The sequence below is a fragment of the Cervus canadensis genome, chromosome 33 (genome assembly GCF_019320065.1).
Source record: "Cervus canadensis isolate Bull #8, Minnesota chromosome 33, ASM1932006v1, whole genome shotgun sequence".
NCBI lineage: Eukaryota > Metazoa > Chordata > Mammalia > Artiodactyla > Cervidae > Cervus > Cervus canadensis.
Window position 1 is genome coordinate 21,596,702 of NC_057418.1, and position 16,228 is coordinate 21,612,929.

A 16,228-nucleotide genomic window follows, 5' to 3' on the forward strand; every position below is an offset into this window, starting at 1 on the left:
GAAAGCACAGTGGGTGTGGTTCGGGCGTCACTCAATTGGCTACTTGTGTAAAAATGTTCAGGAATTTTCAGTTATCCTCTGGCACCTACAGAGCTAGAGCCAGTCTTATTCTTCAGAAGCAACAGCAGCCACAGGCAGTGGAAGACAAAAGGATACACTCAGAAGTGCACATAAAGACAGTTTTCCAAGCCAAGTAATAGTACTTGTGCTATAACATTTGTCAGTGAAAGAGAAATACAGTAATGCTAAAGTAAAACAAGTTTGCTTGTAACTTGAAAAAATTGCCTTTATTCAGAATCATACTTTTTTTCACTCTTACCATAACGAAAGTTTAAAAAAATATAGCGCTTGGTGCAATACTACATTTAATTATTCAAACACTTAATGCAAGGTTGCTCACAGTTTACATGTGAGAATTTAGCATGATCCAAACTCAAATATCCATTTCTCATATCTTTCAATGTCTGCAGCAGACACTGACTTTGAAACCTTTTTTAAAGCCATTTCAAAATCCTCCATAGTTGTAGGCATGTGCATTTCTTCTCTTGAAAGATTTCTGATTTCTTCCGGGGTCAAACCTTCAATACGCCTTCTCATTGCCATCAAGGATGCATCCCTAGGTTTTAAATTAAAAAGACAAAAACCACAAAGTGATGTGCTGGTCAAATAAAAAACTGTGAACAGAAGGTTTTTTTCATTTCATGTGTTATTCTGCAATTATTTTATTATGTATACATAAGTAGTACTGCACAGAATCTAGTGTTGAACTGCAAGGCCTGTTTTGGAGCTGTTTTGTTAGCAGTTAAATCTGAGCAAAAAGCCCAAGAAGAAGTAGAAGGATGTAACATGAGGGCAACTGAGTTTTTTTTAAAGTGTACCATAAAATAAAGAATAAGCATCACAGGGACAGGAGAGAACTTGTTAGCTGGAAAATTAAATATTTTCTACTGCATGTGTAAGAAAAGCTAAACAATCAAGTGGTCTCTCCTTTCCCCTCCTCTGTATTAGTGCTGTATTTTTCAAGGAGAAACTTAAGATTCAACTACCTCCTTGCTTTCACCCACTTTGATCCTTACCAGCAGCCACCACATGTGCAAAGCGACAGCCACAAAGCTGTTTCATACACACATTACTGCTAATCCTCACGTCAGCCCTGCATGGAATGCTTACTTTGGAGGTGAGTAAACCAGTGCAGTCAAGTACCTTCCTAATCAATGTCCAAACTAATACCAAGATTAGGACAAAACCTACTTCAATCACGTGAAGTAGAGACCATCTTTTCTTGTTACTGATATTCCTATCACATTTATGACACTTCACTGAAAATGAGACTGTATTTCCTTCTGATGTGCCGAATCAATCTACGTTAGATTATGTCTCCTATGGAACCACACACTGAATGAGTGCGCCGCCATTACTTTTTCTCCCCCGGGCACTTGGCAGCAGTCACAGTGCAGACGACTCCGCTCAGTCTTGCCAGCTGGGCTTCCTCTGCAACCAGGTCTGACACACCCAAAGTGGCTGGGATTATCAAATTTGGTAAGTCAAAATTGAAGACAGAAACAAATGGAAGAGACAAATCCACTGCTTTCAAAACAAATGACTGAACAGAAGCAGGCAAGTTTTAATAAGGTAAGTGACGCCAATAAGCATTCCACAAGCTCTGCCTTCTTATTTTACTTCTTTTAGCTGTTTAACTTTGTAAGATGCAAAGAGTGTGGATCAAATTTAAATGACTGTGCTGCCCTTTTCACATCAGAGGAGAACTACTGACAGGAGGGCTGAAGGCCATTCCTGCCTCTCCCATCTATCTGCCTGTCTGGGGAAGAAGAAGAATTTACATGGTGGTGAAGGAAGAAGCTAAGTGGGGTGACAGTGAAATCTAAAGTAAAAAAGCAAACTGGTCCAAGGTGTCCTATGGGCTGTTAAAATACAGTGTAAGCAGAGTGACTTTGCTGCTGTTCAAATGATTTTAATTACTGGAATGCACACTTTTTAAAGTATGCAAATAAAAAGTTTTAAAACCTAAAACTTTTTTTTCTAAAACCAAGACAATTACTGGTTTTCTATTTTATATCAGTTGTTTTAACACTACCTTCTTGAACGTGTAGCTTTTAAATGAACCACAGTCTTCAATGACATACAAGATAACCACATGACTTTACTAGCACCAGCTAACACTAGCTTAATGCCAAAACTTGTGTCTCTGACTAGGTTATATTATGTGGGTCTTTATTCTTCATCTATCTTCATTTAGCATAAAAACTTCATAACAGAAGTTTACACTGACAAAATTCTATGCTTCCTAAAAACAAAACCAGAACCAGAAACAAAAACCCATACTTCCAAAATAATTCATACCTGCACACGTTGGTAATGTCCGCACCTGAATAACCCTCCATGTTTTCTGCTATACTTGCAAGGTCAACATCATCAGCCAATTCCAGCTCACGGAGACTTATTCGTAATAGCTCCTCCCTGCCTTTTGCTATTAGGAGAAACAAAATATAAATGAATATATATAAATATAAATATATATAAAAAATAAACATATAAATATAAACAAATATAAACATACATATAAATACCAACATACACAATGTTTTATTTTTCTCCAGTCTACTTTAAGAAGTTGTTTTTCAATTCTTAGAGCTCATTTGCTTAAAAAATTTAAGAGCTATTCCTCATTGAATTTTTATTTTTAAATTTTAATTTTTTAATTGAAAAATAATTTTTTAATTGAAATTTTTTTAGTTTTTACATTTTTAATTGAACTTGTTTGTCTTTTTTTTTTCCCATTTACTTTTATTAGTTGGAGGCTAATTACTTTACAATATTGTAGTGGTTTTTGCCATCCATTGACATGAATCAGCCATGGATTTACATGTGTTCCCCATCCTGATTCCCCCTCCCGCCTCCCTCTCCATCCCATCCCTCTGGGTCTCTGGTTTGTCTTTTAAAGTAAAGTTAATTAATACCAAACTTCAAAATTTAGCAAAACTACTTAAGAGTTAACATGAGGGACTTTACTGGTGGTCCAGCCAGGCTAAGACTGGCTCCCAATTCAAGCAGCCTGGGTTCAATCCCTGGTCAGGAAACTAGATCCCACATGACTGCAACTAACAGTTCACATGCTGCAACTAAGACCTGGTTCAGCCAAATAAATAAATAAAATAAAAAATATTTTTAAAAAAAGTTAACATGAGCTTCCTGATTCAAATGAAGATACCTGATGGTAATGGAATATAGATTCTTTTCTCAAGACGTCGTCTTAAAGCCTCATCGATATCCCAGGGAAAATTAGTAGCTGCCAGAACCATAACCATTTTGGAAGGGTCATCATTTTCAGAAGCACCTCCAACACCTTGAGGAAGGGTAAGAACATAGTGAAAAAAAAAGAAAAGCAAAGCTCAAATACTTATCCTCAAATATTTAGCACAACATTAAAAGCAATGTAATTATCAAGCCTCCTTAAGACTTACAAAGCAAACTGGTACATGTGTGAGTTTGCAGCTCAAGAAAAATGAGTTTTTGTAGCATGCAGAAAATATGACTCAAAAACAGATTTAATAAAAAGACTAGTTCAGCAAAACTGTAACAATTTTAAAAATTCTTCAAAACCATACATATCCCCCTCTAAGGCCAATTGATCTGCATTTGTTTCAGTTTCATGGCTAAGAATGAGATCAGCGTGTATGACAAAAGGTGTCCAGTGAAGGAAGAGCCATTATTTCCGATGTGTCACCACTGTCAGCATCCCCCATTTACTGCTGTCGATCCAGGACCTACTCGCCAGCCCTGGTCACTGGAGCTGGGGTGAGCCCTGAGTGGAGCTTCGCTCACGCTTAGACTCGTGCATACCGTCCATCTGAACCAGCAGCTCGGCCTTCACCCTTCTGCTTGCCTCGTGCTCTTCAGAAGTCCCTCTGCGGCTGCAGATGGAGTCTATCTCATCAATAAATATAGTAGCTGGAGAGTAAAATCGAGCCTGCAGGAAGAAACCAGGCAACACCAGGTTTTTAATTCCATTTAAAAGTAATCTACAGGTAAGCAATTAGAAAAGAGTGGAGGAGCCTGTCCACACTGTGCATCGCTCCCTCTTGTTCTGAGGAGAGAATTGGAAGAGCTAAAATACAGCTTTTAATACAGACTTATTGTATACTTAAATATTACATGGCAATTTCTATATTATTCAACACTCTAATGGGCTATACATAAGTCATATAAATACAGGATTATCCTGTACATTACAATGGTATGGATAACAATAAGGGGAAGACATTTATAGATTCTGATAAGCGTTCTAAAGTTTCAGAAAAAATTTTGTTAAAGAGAACCATTACCTTATATATTAATATCACATAGATTTATATAAATATTTAAAGTATGTTTAAATTTTAATATTTCATTTATATGTAATTTATTTTAATATATATACTATATAATGTATAAATATATTTAAATTTATATTTTATAAATATAAATTCTCTCTAAGGAATTCTAATTAAATTGCCATTTTTCATTTGACTAATACAAGAACAGCTGACCCCTGAATAATTCGGGTATGAACTGCATGGGTCTACTTACATGTAGATATTTTTCAGTAATAAATACTATACTACTACCTAAGTTGGTTGAATCTGAGGGTGTAGAGGAATTATGGATACAGAGGGCTAACTATAAGTTACATGCAGATTAATCTTCACATTGTTCAAGGGTCAATTAGAAGAATCAATTAAAACGGACTTTTTTTAAAGATAAAATTCATATAACAAAAAAATTCACCATTTAAACCATTTTAAAGTATATACAATTCAGCATTCAGCATATTAATACTATTATGCAACCATCATCACTGTCAATTCCAGAACATTTCAGTGCCTCCCCCCGCCCAATAACCCACACTTCTCTTCCCCCAGCCTCTGGTGATCACTGATCTATTTTCTGTCCTTAAGCATCTGCCTGTTCTGAACATTTCAAATTAATGGCATCATACAATACATGGCCTTTGTGTCTGCTTCTTTCCACTCAGCATGTTTTCAATGTTTATCTATATTATAGCATGTACAGTACTTCATTCTCTTTTATGGCTGAATAATATCCCCCAAGTTTATTTTTGTACCTCAAATGCATTTCTTCTTCCTCAAATCAAAGGACAGGGAAGATTGATCCACCAGTCAAGTATTAACCTAATAAACAGCTGTGTAAGACTCAGTAGTATCACCGTTTTCTTAAGGAGACAGAAGCAGCTTTTATTTTATCTATTTATTTTTGTGTTTTTTTTGTTTGTTTTTAGTATACTTTATTTTTTTATTGGAGTATGGTTAATAAGAACCATATTATTATAGTAATTAATATTTACTGTTAATCATTTTTTAAATGAAATATCCAAACTTACAGAATCACCACACAAGAAAGCTTGAAACTAAATGATGGCAAAGATTTCTCAAAACAGAGCTTAAGTGAACAAACAGCATTTTAAAGGTTCTGCTAAAAATAGAAGTCCACAATGGCAAATGAACACACAGACTTGAACATGCAATTGTACTAGGTCCACCAATTCTTCTGACCATGAGGTTACAATTCATTCCCCTCTAAAACGCGATTAACTGTGCTGAAAGACTGTGCCTCCAAAGTACAGATTTACTTTTAGTCTGTTCACTTGGAAAATCCTAATATTAAATCTCACTTTCCTTTCTAGTTAAAAACTTGAATTCTAAGTTATCTATTCCCTCCTAAAGGATAATACCATTTTTAATTAAGGTATCCTTTTACTTGGGTTTTAGGCACTATGTACAAACATTTTTCTGCTTTCTTTTCAAGAAACAGAGGGGGAAAATAAACTGGATGGAGGGAAAGAAAGAAAAAAGCAGACATAAAAGAAAATTTGTAATTGAAATTCTAGCTAGCAACCATCAGAACCAATGACAAAAAGCAACTTTCAAGCAAAAACTACTAGATTTGAGTTTCCCCCCATACTAGGGGTACATAGAAAGGTCTAAATTAAAGCAGAGGCTATGTGGCACATTTAAAATTTGGTTTGGATGACCTGGGAAGGTATCATAGAGAGATGTGGAAGAGGACACCAACTGTTTCTGCCTGCACAGCACCCCTTCTTCTGATAAGAGAAGCTCTCCTTTTCATTTGTACATAAATTATCTTTCTCATTCTTACTCCACTACTTCAAATGAGGCCAACCTCTGCTGGAGTCCCAGGAGAGTCCAGGCACAAGCATGTGACTCAAGTAAGGCCAAACATTAATCTCTGGAGTTTTGCTGGAACAACTGAGAAATGAGGACTAATTCTTAGGGATTACCATAAGGACAACAAAAATAAGATTTAAACTTCTAACAGCTATCTTAGTCACCATATGGATCTGCCAACATCAAAGTCAACCCAGAGGTAAAAAGAGCCAAATGTTTAGACAGAAACAATTCCCAAGGACATCTGAACTGCTGGATCCTGCTAGACCTAAAAATATAAAATGTAACCTGATAATTCTGTTATGTCACCCAACATATTATTCTTGTTGTTTAAACTGATTTGATTAGACTTTTATTTTCCTTTATTGGCTGCACCTATGGCATGTGGGCTGATAGTCCCAGACCAGGGATGGAACCCACGACCCCTGCATTATGAGTGCAGAGTCTTAACCACTGGATCACCAGGGAAGTCCCATGATTAGATTTCTGACACCTGAAAATGAAAGTTCTTGACAATATAACAAAAAAATATACAGTTAAATTTTTAAATGTCTGTACCAACTCGTGTGAAAACCTCTGGACAGATTTTTAATAATATTTAAGTGGGACTACCCTGGTGCTACAGTGGGTAAGAATCTGCCTGCCAATGTAGGGGACACTGGTTTGATCCCTGGTCTGGGAAGATTTCACATGCTCATGGAGCAACTGAGCCTGCGAGTCACAACTACTGAGCCTCAGAGCCAGTGCTCCACAGCAAGAGAAGCCAGTGAAACCAGAAGCCTGCACAATGTAACTAGAAAGTAGCCCCCTCACAGAACCCAGAGAAAGCCAGGAACAGCAAAAAGGACCCAGTGCAGCTGAAAATAAATAATTTAAAAACAATATTTGTCGATGTATGGCAGAAATCAACATAATACTGTAACGCAATCATCCTTCAATTAAAAATAAATTAATTAAAAATAGTAATGGTAATATTTAAGTGGCTTTATTCATAATATAGGCCTTAAGCCATGCTCACTTTGAAAGATTCTGGTGGGGCCGGGCACATAAGAGGCAGTCATCTGCAGAGCAGTCAAAGCCATGACATAAGAGGCAGTAGTACAATTTTACTCCTTGAGAGAGGCCACATGATGAAAAGCAGAAAAATCAAGCTGGTTTCAAAGGAGCCATAAACAAAATTCAGAGAGGCAGGAGCTCCAAAACTACAGGCACTGGTTTGCGATTGAGCCTGTGCTCAAGTAAGCAGCTCAAGGGAGCACCCTCTGGATAAGATTTAAAGATGGTTAAGATTTTCCTAGGCAACACCAGGGAAGCCAGTAAAAAATAAGTTGTTTGATATGTCTTTATAAACTGCACTATAAAAAAAAATTACATATAAGCACTTTGTAAGAGGCTTTCCCTCATAGAAGAAAACAGTCCTTTTTCCTCAATACAAAACCCTACCTTATATACCTATGGCTGATTCATGCTGATGTATGGCAGAAGTCAACACAGTGTTATAAAGTAATTATCCTCCAATTTAAAGAAATAAAAAAACTCCCTATATTAAAAAATAATCAAATAATTCTTAAAAAGTAATAGTAAATATTTATGTCAGGCTCTATATTAAGCAGCTGAAGTGTACTGGCTGATTTCACCCTCCAAACATTAGGTCAGTTCAGTTCAGTCGCTCAGTCGTGTCTGACTCTTTGCGACCCCATGGATTGCAGCACGCCAGGCTTCCCTGTCCATCTCAAACTCCCAGAGCATGCGCAAACTCATGTCCGTCGAGTCAGTGATGCCATCCAGCCATCTCATCTGCTGTCCCCTTCTCTTCCTGCCTTCAATCTTTCCCAGCATCAGGGTCTTTTCCAGTGAGTCAGTTCTTCACATCAGGTGGCCAAAGTACTGGAGCTTCAGCTTTAGCATCAGTCCTTCCAATGAATATTCAGGGTTGATTTCCTTTAGGACTGATTGGTTTGATCTCCTTGCTGTCCAAGGGACTCTCTTCAAGAGTCTTCTCCAACACCAACCACAGTTCAAAAGCATCAATGCTTCAGCACTCAGCTTTGTTTATGGTCCTACTCTCACATCCATACATGACTATTGGAAAAACCATAGCTTTGACTAGACAGACCTTTGTAGGCAAAGTAACGTCTCTGCTTTTTAATATGCTGTCTCAGTTGGTCATAGCTTTTCTTCCAAGGAGCAAGTGTTTTTTAATTTCATGGCGGCAGTCACCACATGCTGTGAATCTGCAGCCCAAGAAAATAAAGTCTGTCACTGTTTTCATTGTTTCCCATCTATTTGACATTAAGTGATGGGACCAGATGCCATGATCTTAGTTTTTTTAATGTTGACTTTTAAGCCAGCTTTTTCACTCTCCTCTTTCAATTTCATCAAGAAGCTCTTTAGTTCCTCTTCACTTTCTGCCATAAGGGTGGTGTCATGTGCATATCTGAGGTTACTGATATTTCTCCCTGCAATCTTGATTTCAGCTTGTACTTAAACATTAGAGGTAGGTCCTAAATTACTGTCTTCCTCTTATAGATAAAGCAACTGAGCAACAGGAGAGGAATTCTCCCATGGGGAGCTAGCTGGGAAAGTGACAGAAGTGGGATCTAAGTCAGGCCATCTGACTCTAATGACCCCATACTTAGCCATTCATTCTACTCAGCTTACATTTTTAAAACACCAAGTTATTCTGGAATACTGGTAATTTTTACCCCTGAAGCAAATGGCAAAAAATTTTTTCAAGATGATCTAAGAGGTTCTCCATTAGACACCTACTGTGGAATGGACTATTAATAGTCCATAAGAACCTGTCAGAACTTACATTCTGCCTTATGAATTATCGCAGTTGAAGGGAAAAAAAAGGGAACTGAAACAGGAAGAAACCTTTACAGAAATGGATAACATGAAATTGTGAGGGTTTTTGTTTTGTCTTATCCTGAGCCTAGGAAGAAAGATGTGGTATAATGTTAGCATGATCATCTAAGATTTTGGCCACCATGACTAAGAATATAAATCTTTGTTACTACTTACATAATAAACGCACCTCTGTCTTCATGCATATAACTACACAATTTCTTAAATGAGTTAAGATAGAAACAGTTAAGTGAAACTTAAAAGTCTAAAAGCTATTGAATTCAACCCACTCAGTCAGAACTTGTTGAATTATATTTCTTCTACTGATACTCAGAATTGTGGCAGTGGATGAAGGAAAAAGAAACTCAAAGAAAGAAGCAAAGAACTGGGTTCAAAGATTATGATATTAAACTCCAGGTATTTGATACAGTGAATAGATCGGAGGTAATCTCAGTTCCATATTTACTTGTGATTTTCACCTTTCCCTATTATTTACCAATACTGAATTTACTATAAGAAAGCCTGGCTTAAAAAACATAATAATTCCACATTCCTGTAACAGCAGATCAGTGACGCGGATCCCATAGCATGAGCATGTCCATAAGCTAACAGACAGTCAGTCCTCCAGAGAAAAGGAGTTAAAGAGAAACACAAGTAATTCATTAGTAAAAAGTTTCTATGGATGAAGGAGCCTGGTAGGCTACAGTCCATGGGGTTGCAAAGAGTCGGACATGACTGAGCGACTTCACTTTTTCTTTTTCACTTTCTTTCAAGGGCACAGGAACCACACCCTGGGCACAAGAGCATCCTGCCTGGCGATTCTACACCATGGAGTTAGTTACAACTCATTTTCTTCCCTTCTAGAAGTAAAGAATCATTAGAGTTGTCTCAAACATTCACCATTTCGAACAGAAGACGAACAAGCTTCTCAGACTCTCCTCTGTATTTGGAAGTCAGAGTTGATGAAGAGACATTGAAGAATGTTGTCTTACATTCCGTTGCTACTGCTTTAGCAAGGAGGGTCTTTCCTGTGCCAGGGGGGCCCACCATTAACACTCCCTGTTGGGAATATAACAATGTCAGTAAAGGGTTTATCTACTGTTGTTGTAATTCACAAGAATTCCATTACTAAGAATCAATCTTCAACAAACTTATACATAATATTGAGATATGTAAAAGACAAACAGAAGGATATTTTATCACAAATTTACTTTTTGCATTACAAAAGTAAGGTAATTACACACTATTAAAAATTTGGAACTAAGATGAGAAAAAATATAATCAATATTATAGTACTGATATCATATCCTAACACAGGTACCGTTAGGATCTAGATATATTTCCTGCTAATCCTTTTGCTCAAACAAATTATTTTTTTTTTTTTAAATGGTTGTACTCAAGGTATGTCTAGAAGTTTGTATCTTGCTTATCACTTTACATTTCAAGAATTCCAAAAAACAAGTACAGAGTGAGCCATTAGCACATTTCCCAAATCCAAGAGTTTTTTGGATACTTTTCAGATCAGCACGTGACTTTTACGAAGTACTCATTAGGAATCCCTGGTGGTGCAGTTGTAAAGAACCCACCTCCCAATGCAGGGGACACGCGTTCAATTCCTGCTCTGGAAAGATCCCACATGCTGCAGGACAGCTAAGCCCACGTACCACAACTACCAAGCGTGTGCTCCAGAGCCGGGGAGTCGCAACAACTGAGCCTGAGGGCTGCCACTACTGAAGCCTCAGCACCTACCTAGAGCCCGTGCTCTGCAACGAGGGAAACCACTGCAACGAGAAGCCCGTGCACCGCAACCCGAGAGCAGCCCCCCGCCTGCCTCATCTAGGGAAAGCCCACGTGCAGAAATGAAGACCCAGTGAAGCCACATATAAACACATTTTTTAAAAAAAGGAGTACTCATTAGATGCAGATATGCCTTGTTAATTTCTTAAGAACAATTCCAAGAAATACACAAGTTTTGCAACACAACATGTAACACGGAGTATTTTAGTATTTAGGCAACTTGTTCATATTTTCAAATCTAAGTTCACTATAAATCTACCATGGGTATACCTTTTCAAAGATCACACTGCATCTGTTTCCTATTCTGGAAACCTTGCAGTAGGTTTTGGTCTGCATAACACAACATATTTAAATTTTTCTGTACCTGCTCTATGTTCTATTCCCCCTTCCCTCAACACAGGTAAATACTGGCTCTCTACACAATGCATTTGCCCTTTGCTTTGACAACGCTGTTACAGTAAGAAACTTACTTTCCATGGCCTCCTAATGCCTTTAAAGAATTCTGGCATCCACATTGGTAATACCACAGCTTCCTTAAGCAACTTTTTAGCTTCTACTAAATCAGCAATATCATCCCTGAAAGAGAAGATATTTTATTAAAACCTTAGATCACATATTTAATTCAGTGTAGTCATTCTTGAGTCCCTGAAAGCACATGATTTTATGCTGCTGACAGAATGTGAAGCTTCTTCCCAGGCACCAGTGAACTAACACACTGTGAGGAGGCTCCTGCCACACCAGCCAGTATACAGAAAGGGCACGATCTGAGTTCAAGTCTTGGCAGTAATGGTTTTCAGCTTGGCGGATGAGAACACAGGTCTACAGGCCTATTCTTTAAGTGTTACTATGCCATCTTATTTTAAATTTCTGTTCTTAAAATGCTCATTCCATAAATTCCACAGTTTAGAAATAATGAGCCCACTGAAACAAACAAACAAACATAAGAATAAACACAGCATAAAGCAGACACAGGTTGTAATTCAGCTGCTTTGCCCCCACTCTACCAGGAGGTGGACAAGGTTAAAAAGTATCATAGAGATTGCCACGAAATCATCATCAACCACGAGACCACCACCACTCCTACAACTACTAGTACACATGGCACAATAATAATTATGATATATAACATGATAATATATTTTAAAATATATTAAAATATATATACCAATTAAAAAATATATATATACCAAAACTATACCTAAAGTTTTAACAAAAAATACATAACTGAATGTGCCTAAATTTGTGGGAAATGGAGCTTTAGAACTTGTGATACATTATAGTTCTTTGATTAGATATAATGACTATTTTTTAATAATTTATTGAAGTATAGTTGATTTACAATGTTATGTTAGTTTCACGTGTGCAGCAGGGTGATCCAGTTAAACATACACAGAGTATCCTTTTTTTTTTAGATTCTTTCCCCTTATAGATTAGTACAAAATATTAAGCATGGTTCCCTGTGCTATATAGTAGGTCCTTGTTGGTTATGTATTTTATATATATCAGTGTGTAATAAGTTAATCCCAAACTTCTAATTTCATAATATTAATAAAGTTGAGAACCAATGCTTTAAGTACTAGGATATAGGAGCAATATGTATTGTATAAACCTAACCAGCAATACATATGCATAAGAATGACTGCTATTTTACCTTTAAAGAATGTCCCAAAAAGAAGATGAAATTTTTGTGATCTTGTTCACATTCTGTACATAGGATTTTTTTATTTAATAAAAATTTTATTATTATTATTTCATTAAATTTAAAAATTTTAAACAAAAACTGGTACAGCCTGAATCAAAGTGAAGTTTTTCATTATGTGTCTTGCTCAGATTTCATGTCTTCCAGTTCTGTCCTCAAAGACTGATCTTCAGCACATGCCCATTTCTGTTCCAAAAAGCAACATCCAATGGTTCTGTTGTGCTATAACTTACCATCGAACATTGGGATTCTGAGAAATTATATCCCTTTCCAAAGCTTCTACTAAGTCCTTATCATACCCGGTACTATCAAATTTATTTGTCTCTGGTTCTGTAGCTGCAGCAGGTGATTTGTTCTACACAAACAGAGGGGAAAAAAACATGAGCTTATGATTAACTCAAACATTGTATTTCATTTCTATGAGTCAGAAACAAAGATTGGACTCAAGTGACATTTTTATAAAAGCTAATGTAATAGTACAAGTAATAAGGACAGAATAAAGACTCTAAGTCATCATTCTACATCAACATCAGAGTTTCCTACTGAATTTTTATTTTTACATAAAAAGTATGACAATGGTGTTAAACAAAAATATTATGCATGTGAACTGACAACAGAAAAAATTAATATTGAGATAAATTGTGGTCACTAGTGAATATTAGATATGTATATTTATCTCAAAGCTTTAGAAGAGATAAGGTTAAAGACAGATGGTTTCTTTAGGTAAAATAACAGGTCAATCCTCAACACCTACTCAGTTCCTACTGATGCTCCAAAAACACCTTTTGATTATTCCCCTACTCCCCCAAGAGACACCTCAGCCCTTAGAAGAGATTTCCTCCCATCCTCTGTGATGTCAGTCATTAGGGCCACAAAGCTGCATGCTAAAGCACTCCAAGGCACAATGACAAACTCACAGCACACTGCAGGATATTTCAAACTTTTGAGAGAAACACAAAAACATCTGTTTGAACATTGGGTGAACTGCCAACTCAATGAAACCTAACAGAGAGCCCATAAACAGACCCACACGATTATTCCCCCCAAATTTTTGAGAATGGTATAAAAATTTTATTGACGTATATATTATTTATAACGTGTTAATTTCTGCTGCACAGCCTAGTGACTCAGTTATACATATATATATTATTTTTCATTTTCTTTTCCATTATAGTTTATCACAGGATACTGAATATAGTTCCCTGAGCTATAATAAATCCTTTTCAACAAACGGTATTGGAACAACTGAATATGTATGGGCAAAAACTGAACCTTGACCTAAGCCTCACACTTTACATAAAAATCAACTCAAAGCAGATCATGGACTTACATGTCAAACATAAAATTATAAAACTTTTAAGAAAAAAATGTTTAAAAATTGGGATCTAGGGATAGGCAAAGAGTTAAGAACTTGACAACAAGAATATACAAGGAAATACTGGACTTTACCCAAAACTAAAATCGTTCTCCTTGTGAAAGATCCTGCTAAAACAATGACAAGACAAACTACATACTTAAACAAAAAATTTGCAGAACACATATCTGACAAAGAACTAATCTCTAGAATATATAAAGAACTCTCAAAACTTAACAGTAAAAGAAAAACGTCATTTGTATAATGGGCAACAGACCTGCCCATTATAGAACAGACGTTTCTCTGAAGAGACTTGGTTCTGTGCTATTATTTCCTTTTAAGTCAGCTTGTACAGTTACTATTTAGAAGAATAGACTAAGTCAGCATAGATTGTTAGACTGTTGAGAAGAACAGCACTGGGGACTTTACATTTGCTATAACCCAGTTTTTACTTTGTCCAGGTGGTGTGGAGGGGCCTTTTGGTACAATGAGCCAAACAAATGATCCAGTGCTTTACCATTTCATAGACTATTTATGTTTCTTAGACTAATAATGTTCATGTGCCTCAGTCAAGGGAGTGGGGAGGTGGAACAAAGAGGACTGAACCTAAACTCCTAGAGTCCTATATGCTCCTGCAAGGGAGCATAAGCACTCAAATAATATTAACTAGCACCGAAATCTTGGTTTATAAAGCTCATTCCTCACTAACAGGAACCAGGGTTTCCTGGAGAAACAAGAGTAAATACAGGAGGAGCCTAGAACACTCTATTTTGTCAGAGGTTGGTGAGTATATGTTAAAAAGACTTAAGATTCAGCTTCAAGGGTCTCCCACTCCTCAAATCCTGGACAATTTAAGCATCAGAAAGATAGTAACACATTTTAATTCATTGAATAAAATAATCCATGAGTCCATACAGATAAAATTAAATAAAGGGGAAGAGATATACCTTTTTCTTACAATTCAAAGTCAGTTTATTAAAGAAGAGATAATAGCATTAGAAAATGATTTTTCAATTGTCAGAGGAGTAACTGATTCAGGCAAGAACTCCTGGACGCTGAAACAAATAAAATTTTGATGAGAAACAGGATATTTATGTAATCTCAAAAGTATCTCCCCACAAACGACTATAAAGGGAAAAAGAGTAACTTTATAGTGGAGAGACTTGGCAGAAGCCACCCTAACCAAGTGATCCAATGTATCATGAGTAACAGAGCAATAAACATCCTGTGTGCCTTATATGATACGCTGAGCAGAACAAAACTTCACTTCAGTGGCACTCCTGCCAAGAATGTACAACCTTAATCTAATCACAAGGAAATACGAGATGAACCCAAACCGAGGAATATTCTACAATAATCTAATCACAAGGAAATACGAGATGAACCCAAACCGAGGAATATTCTACAAAATAACTCTTTAAAAAGGCCAAAAAAGGTAAAGGCTGAGGAAATGTTCACATTAAAAGAGACTAAAGAAACGGGACAACCAAATACAACGAATGCTTCTATATTGGGTCCTGGCATGGAACGGGTGGGGGAGAAAGCTATAACTGACATTATTAGTGAGACTGGCAAAATTTTATAAAAGTCTGTGCATTAGATAACAGTACTGTATCAATGCAAAATTAATGATTTTTGATTACTGCTTTGTGTTTGTGTGAAAGAATGTCCCAGTATTTAGGAAACTGACACTAAAATATTTAAGGTAAAAGGGCATGATTTCTACAACTTACCCTCAACACTTCAGGAAAAATCAAGTATACACAGAGATTAAATGATAAAGCAAAAAGGGTAAAATATTAATAACTGGTAAAAACAGGTAAAGAATATACGTAAGTTCTTTATTACCAAGATAGAAAGTTACAAAAAGCAACCAAAAATATTTGTTGAATACTGAGTAGGAAAAATCCTAGCCTAGGTGCAGTGTGACTATGGTTTTATTATAGTAGCAGATTTAATTCTTCACTTTTAGGGTTAATAAATAACTTTTAAATTTATAAAAATCAGTAACATTTACCTTTTCCTCTCTTCCTTTATTCTGTTCTTTCTTTTCCCGACTACGAACAGCTTTCCCTCTGTCATTGTGAAGATTGTGTGTGGATGGACGGTGAACTCTGACAGCTGTACTTGGGCGGTTACCCTGTGGTTTAGGGTCGCTGTACTGAGAAGACTGGCGTTTCCTAGGTCCTGGTGATGGTCTAATCAAAGACAAGATCAAGAAAACCATAATCAACTCTTGTAGTTGGTACAAACATAGATGAACACACACTGTGTAAATCAATCTATGACTTGAAGCGATGGCAATGACTGAACATAAGACAGAACTGC

General features: G+C 36.6%; 1 protein-coding gene across 1 annotated transcript in view; it reads right to left on the bottom strand.

The window, feature by feature from the left end:
• Positions 1-268: 268 nt before the first annotated feature.
• KATNA1 (katanin catalytic subunit A1) overlaps positions 269-16,228 on the bottom strand; it is a 32,060-nt gene continuing 16,100 nt past the window's right edge. Inside the window, exons 4-11 of the mRNA XM_043457245.1 lie at positions 15,918-16,098; positions 12,780-12,901; positions 11,318-11,423; positions 9,951-10,109; positions 3,862-3,988; positions 3,230-3,364; positions 2,362-2,488; positions 269-616 (exon numbers count right to left, since the gene is read on the bottom strand). Coding sequence (XP_043313180.1) covers positions 418-616; positions 2,362-2,488; positions 3,230-3,364; positions 3,862-3,988; positions 9,951-10,109; positions 11,318-11,423; positions 12,780-12,901; positions 15,918-16,098 — 1,156 coding nt within the window. The 3' untranslated portion in view covers positions 269-417. The remainder of the gene's footprint in view (positions 617-2,361; positions 2,489-3,229; positions 3,365-3,861; positions 3,989-9,950; positions 10,110-11,317; positions 11,424-12,779; positions 12,902-15,917; positions 16,099-16,228) is intronic.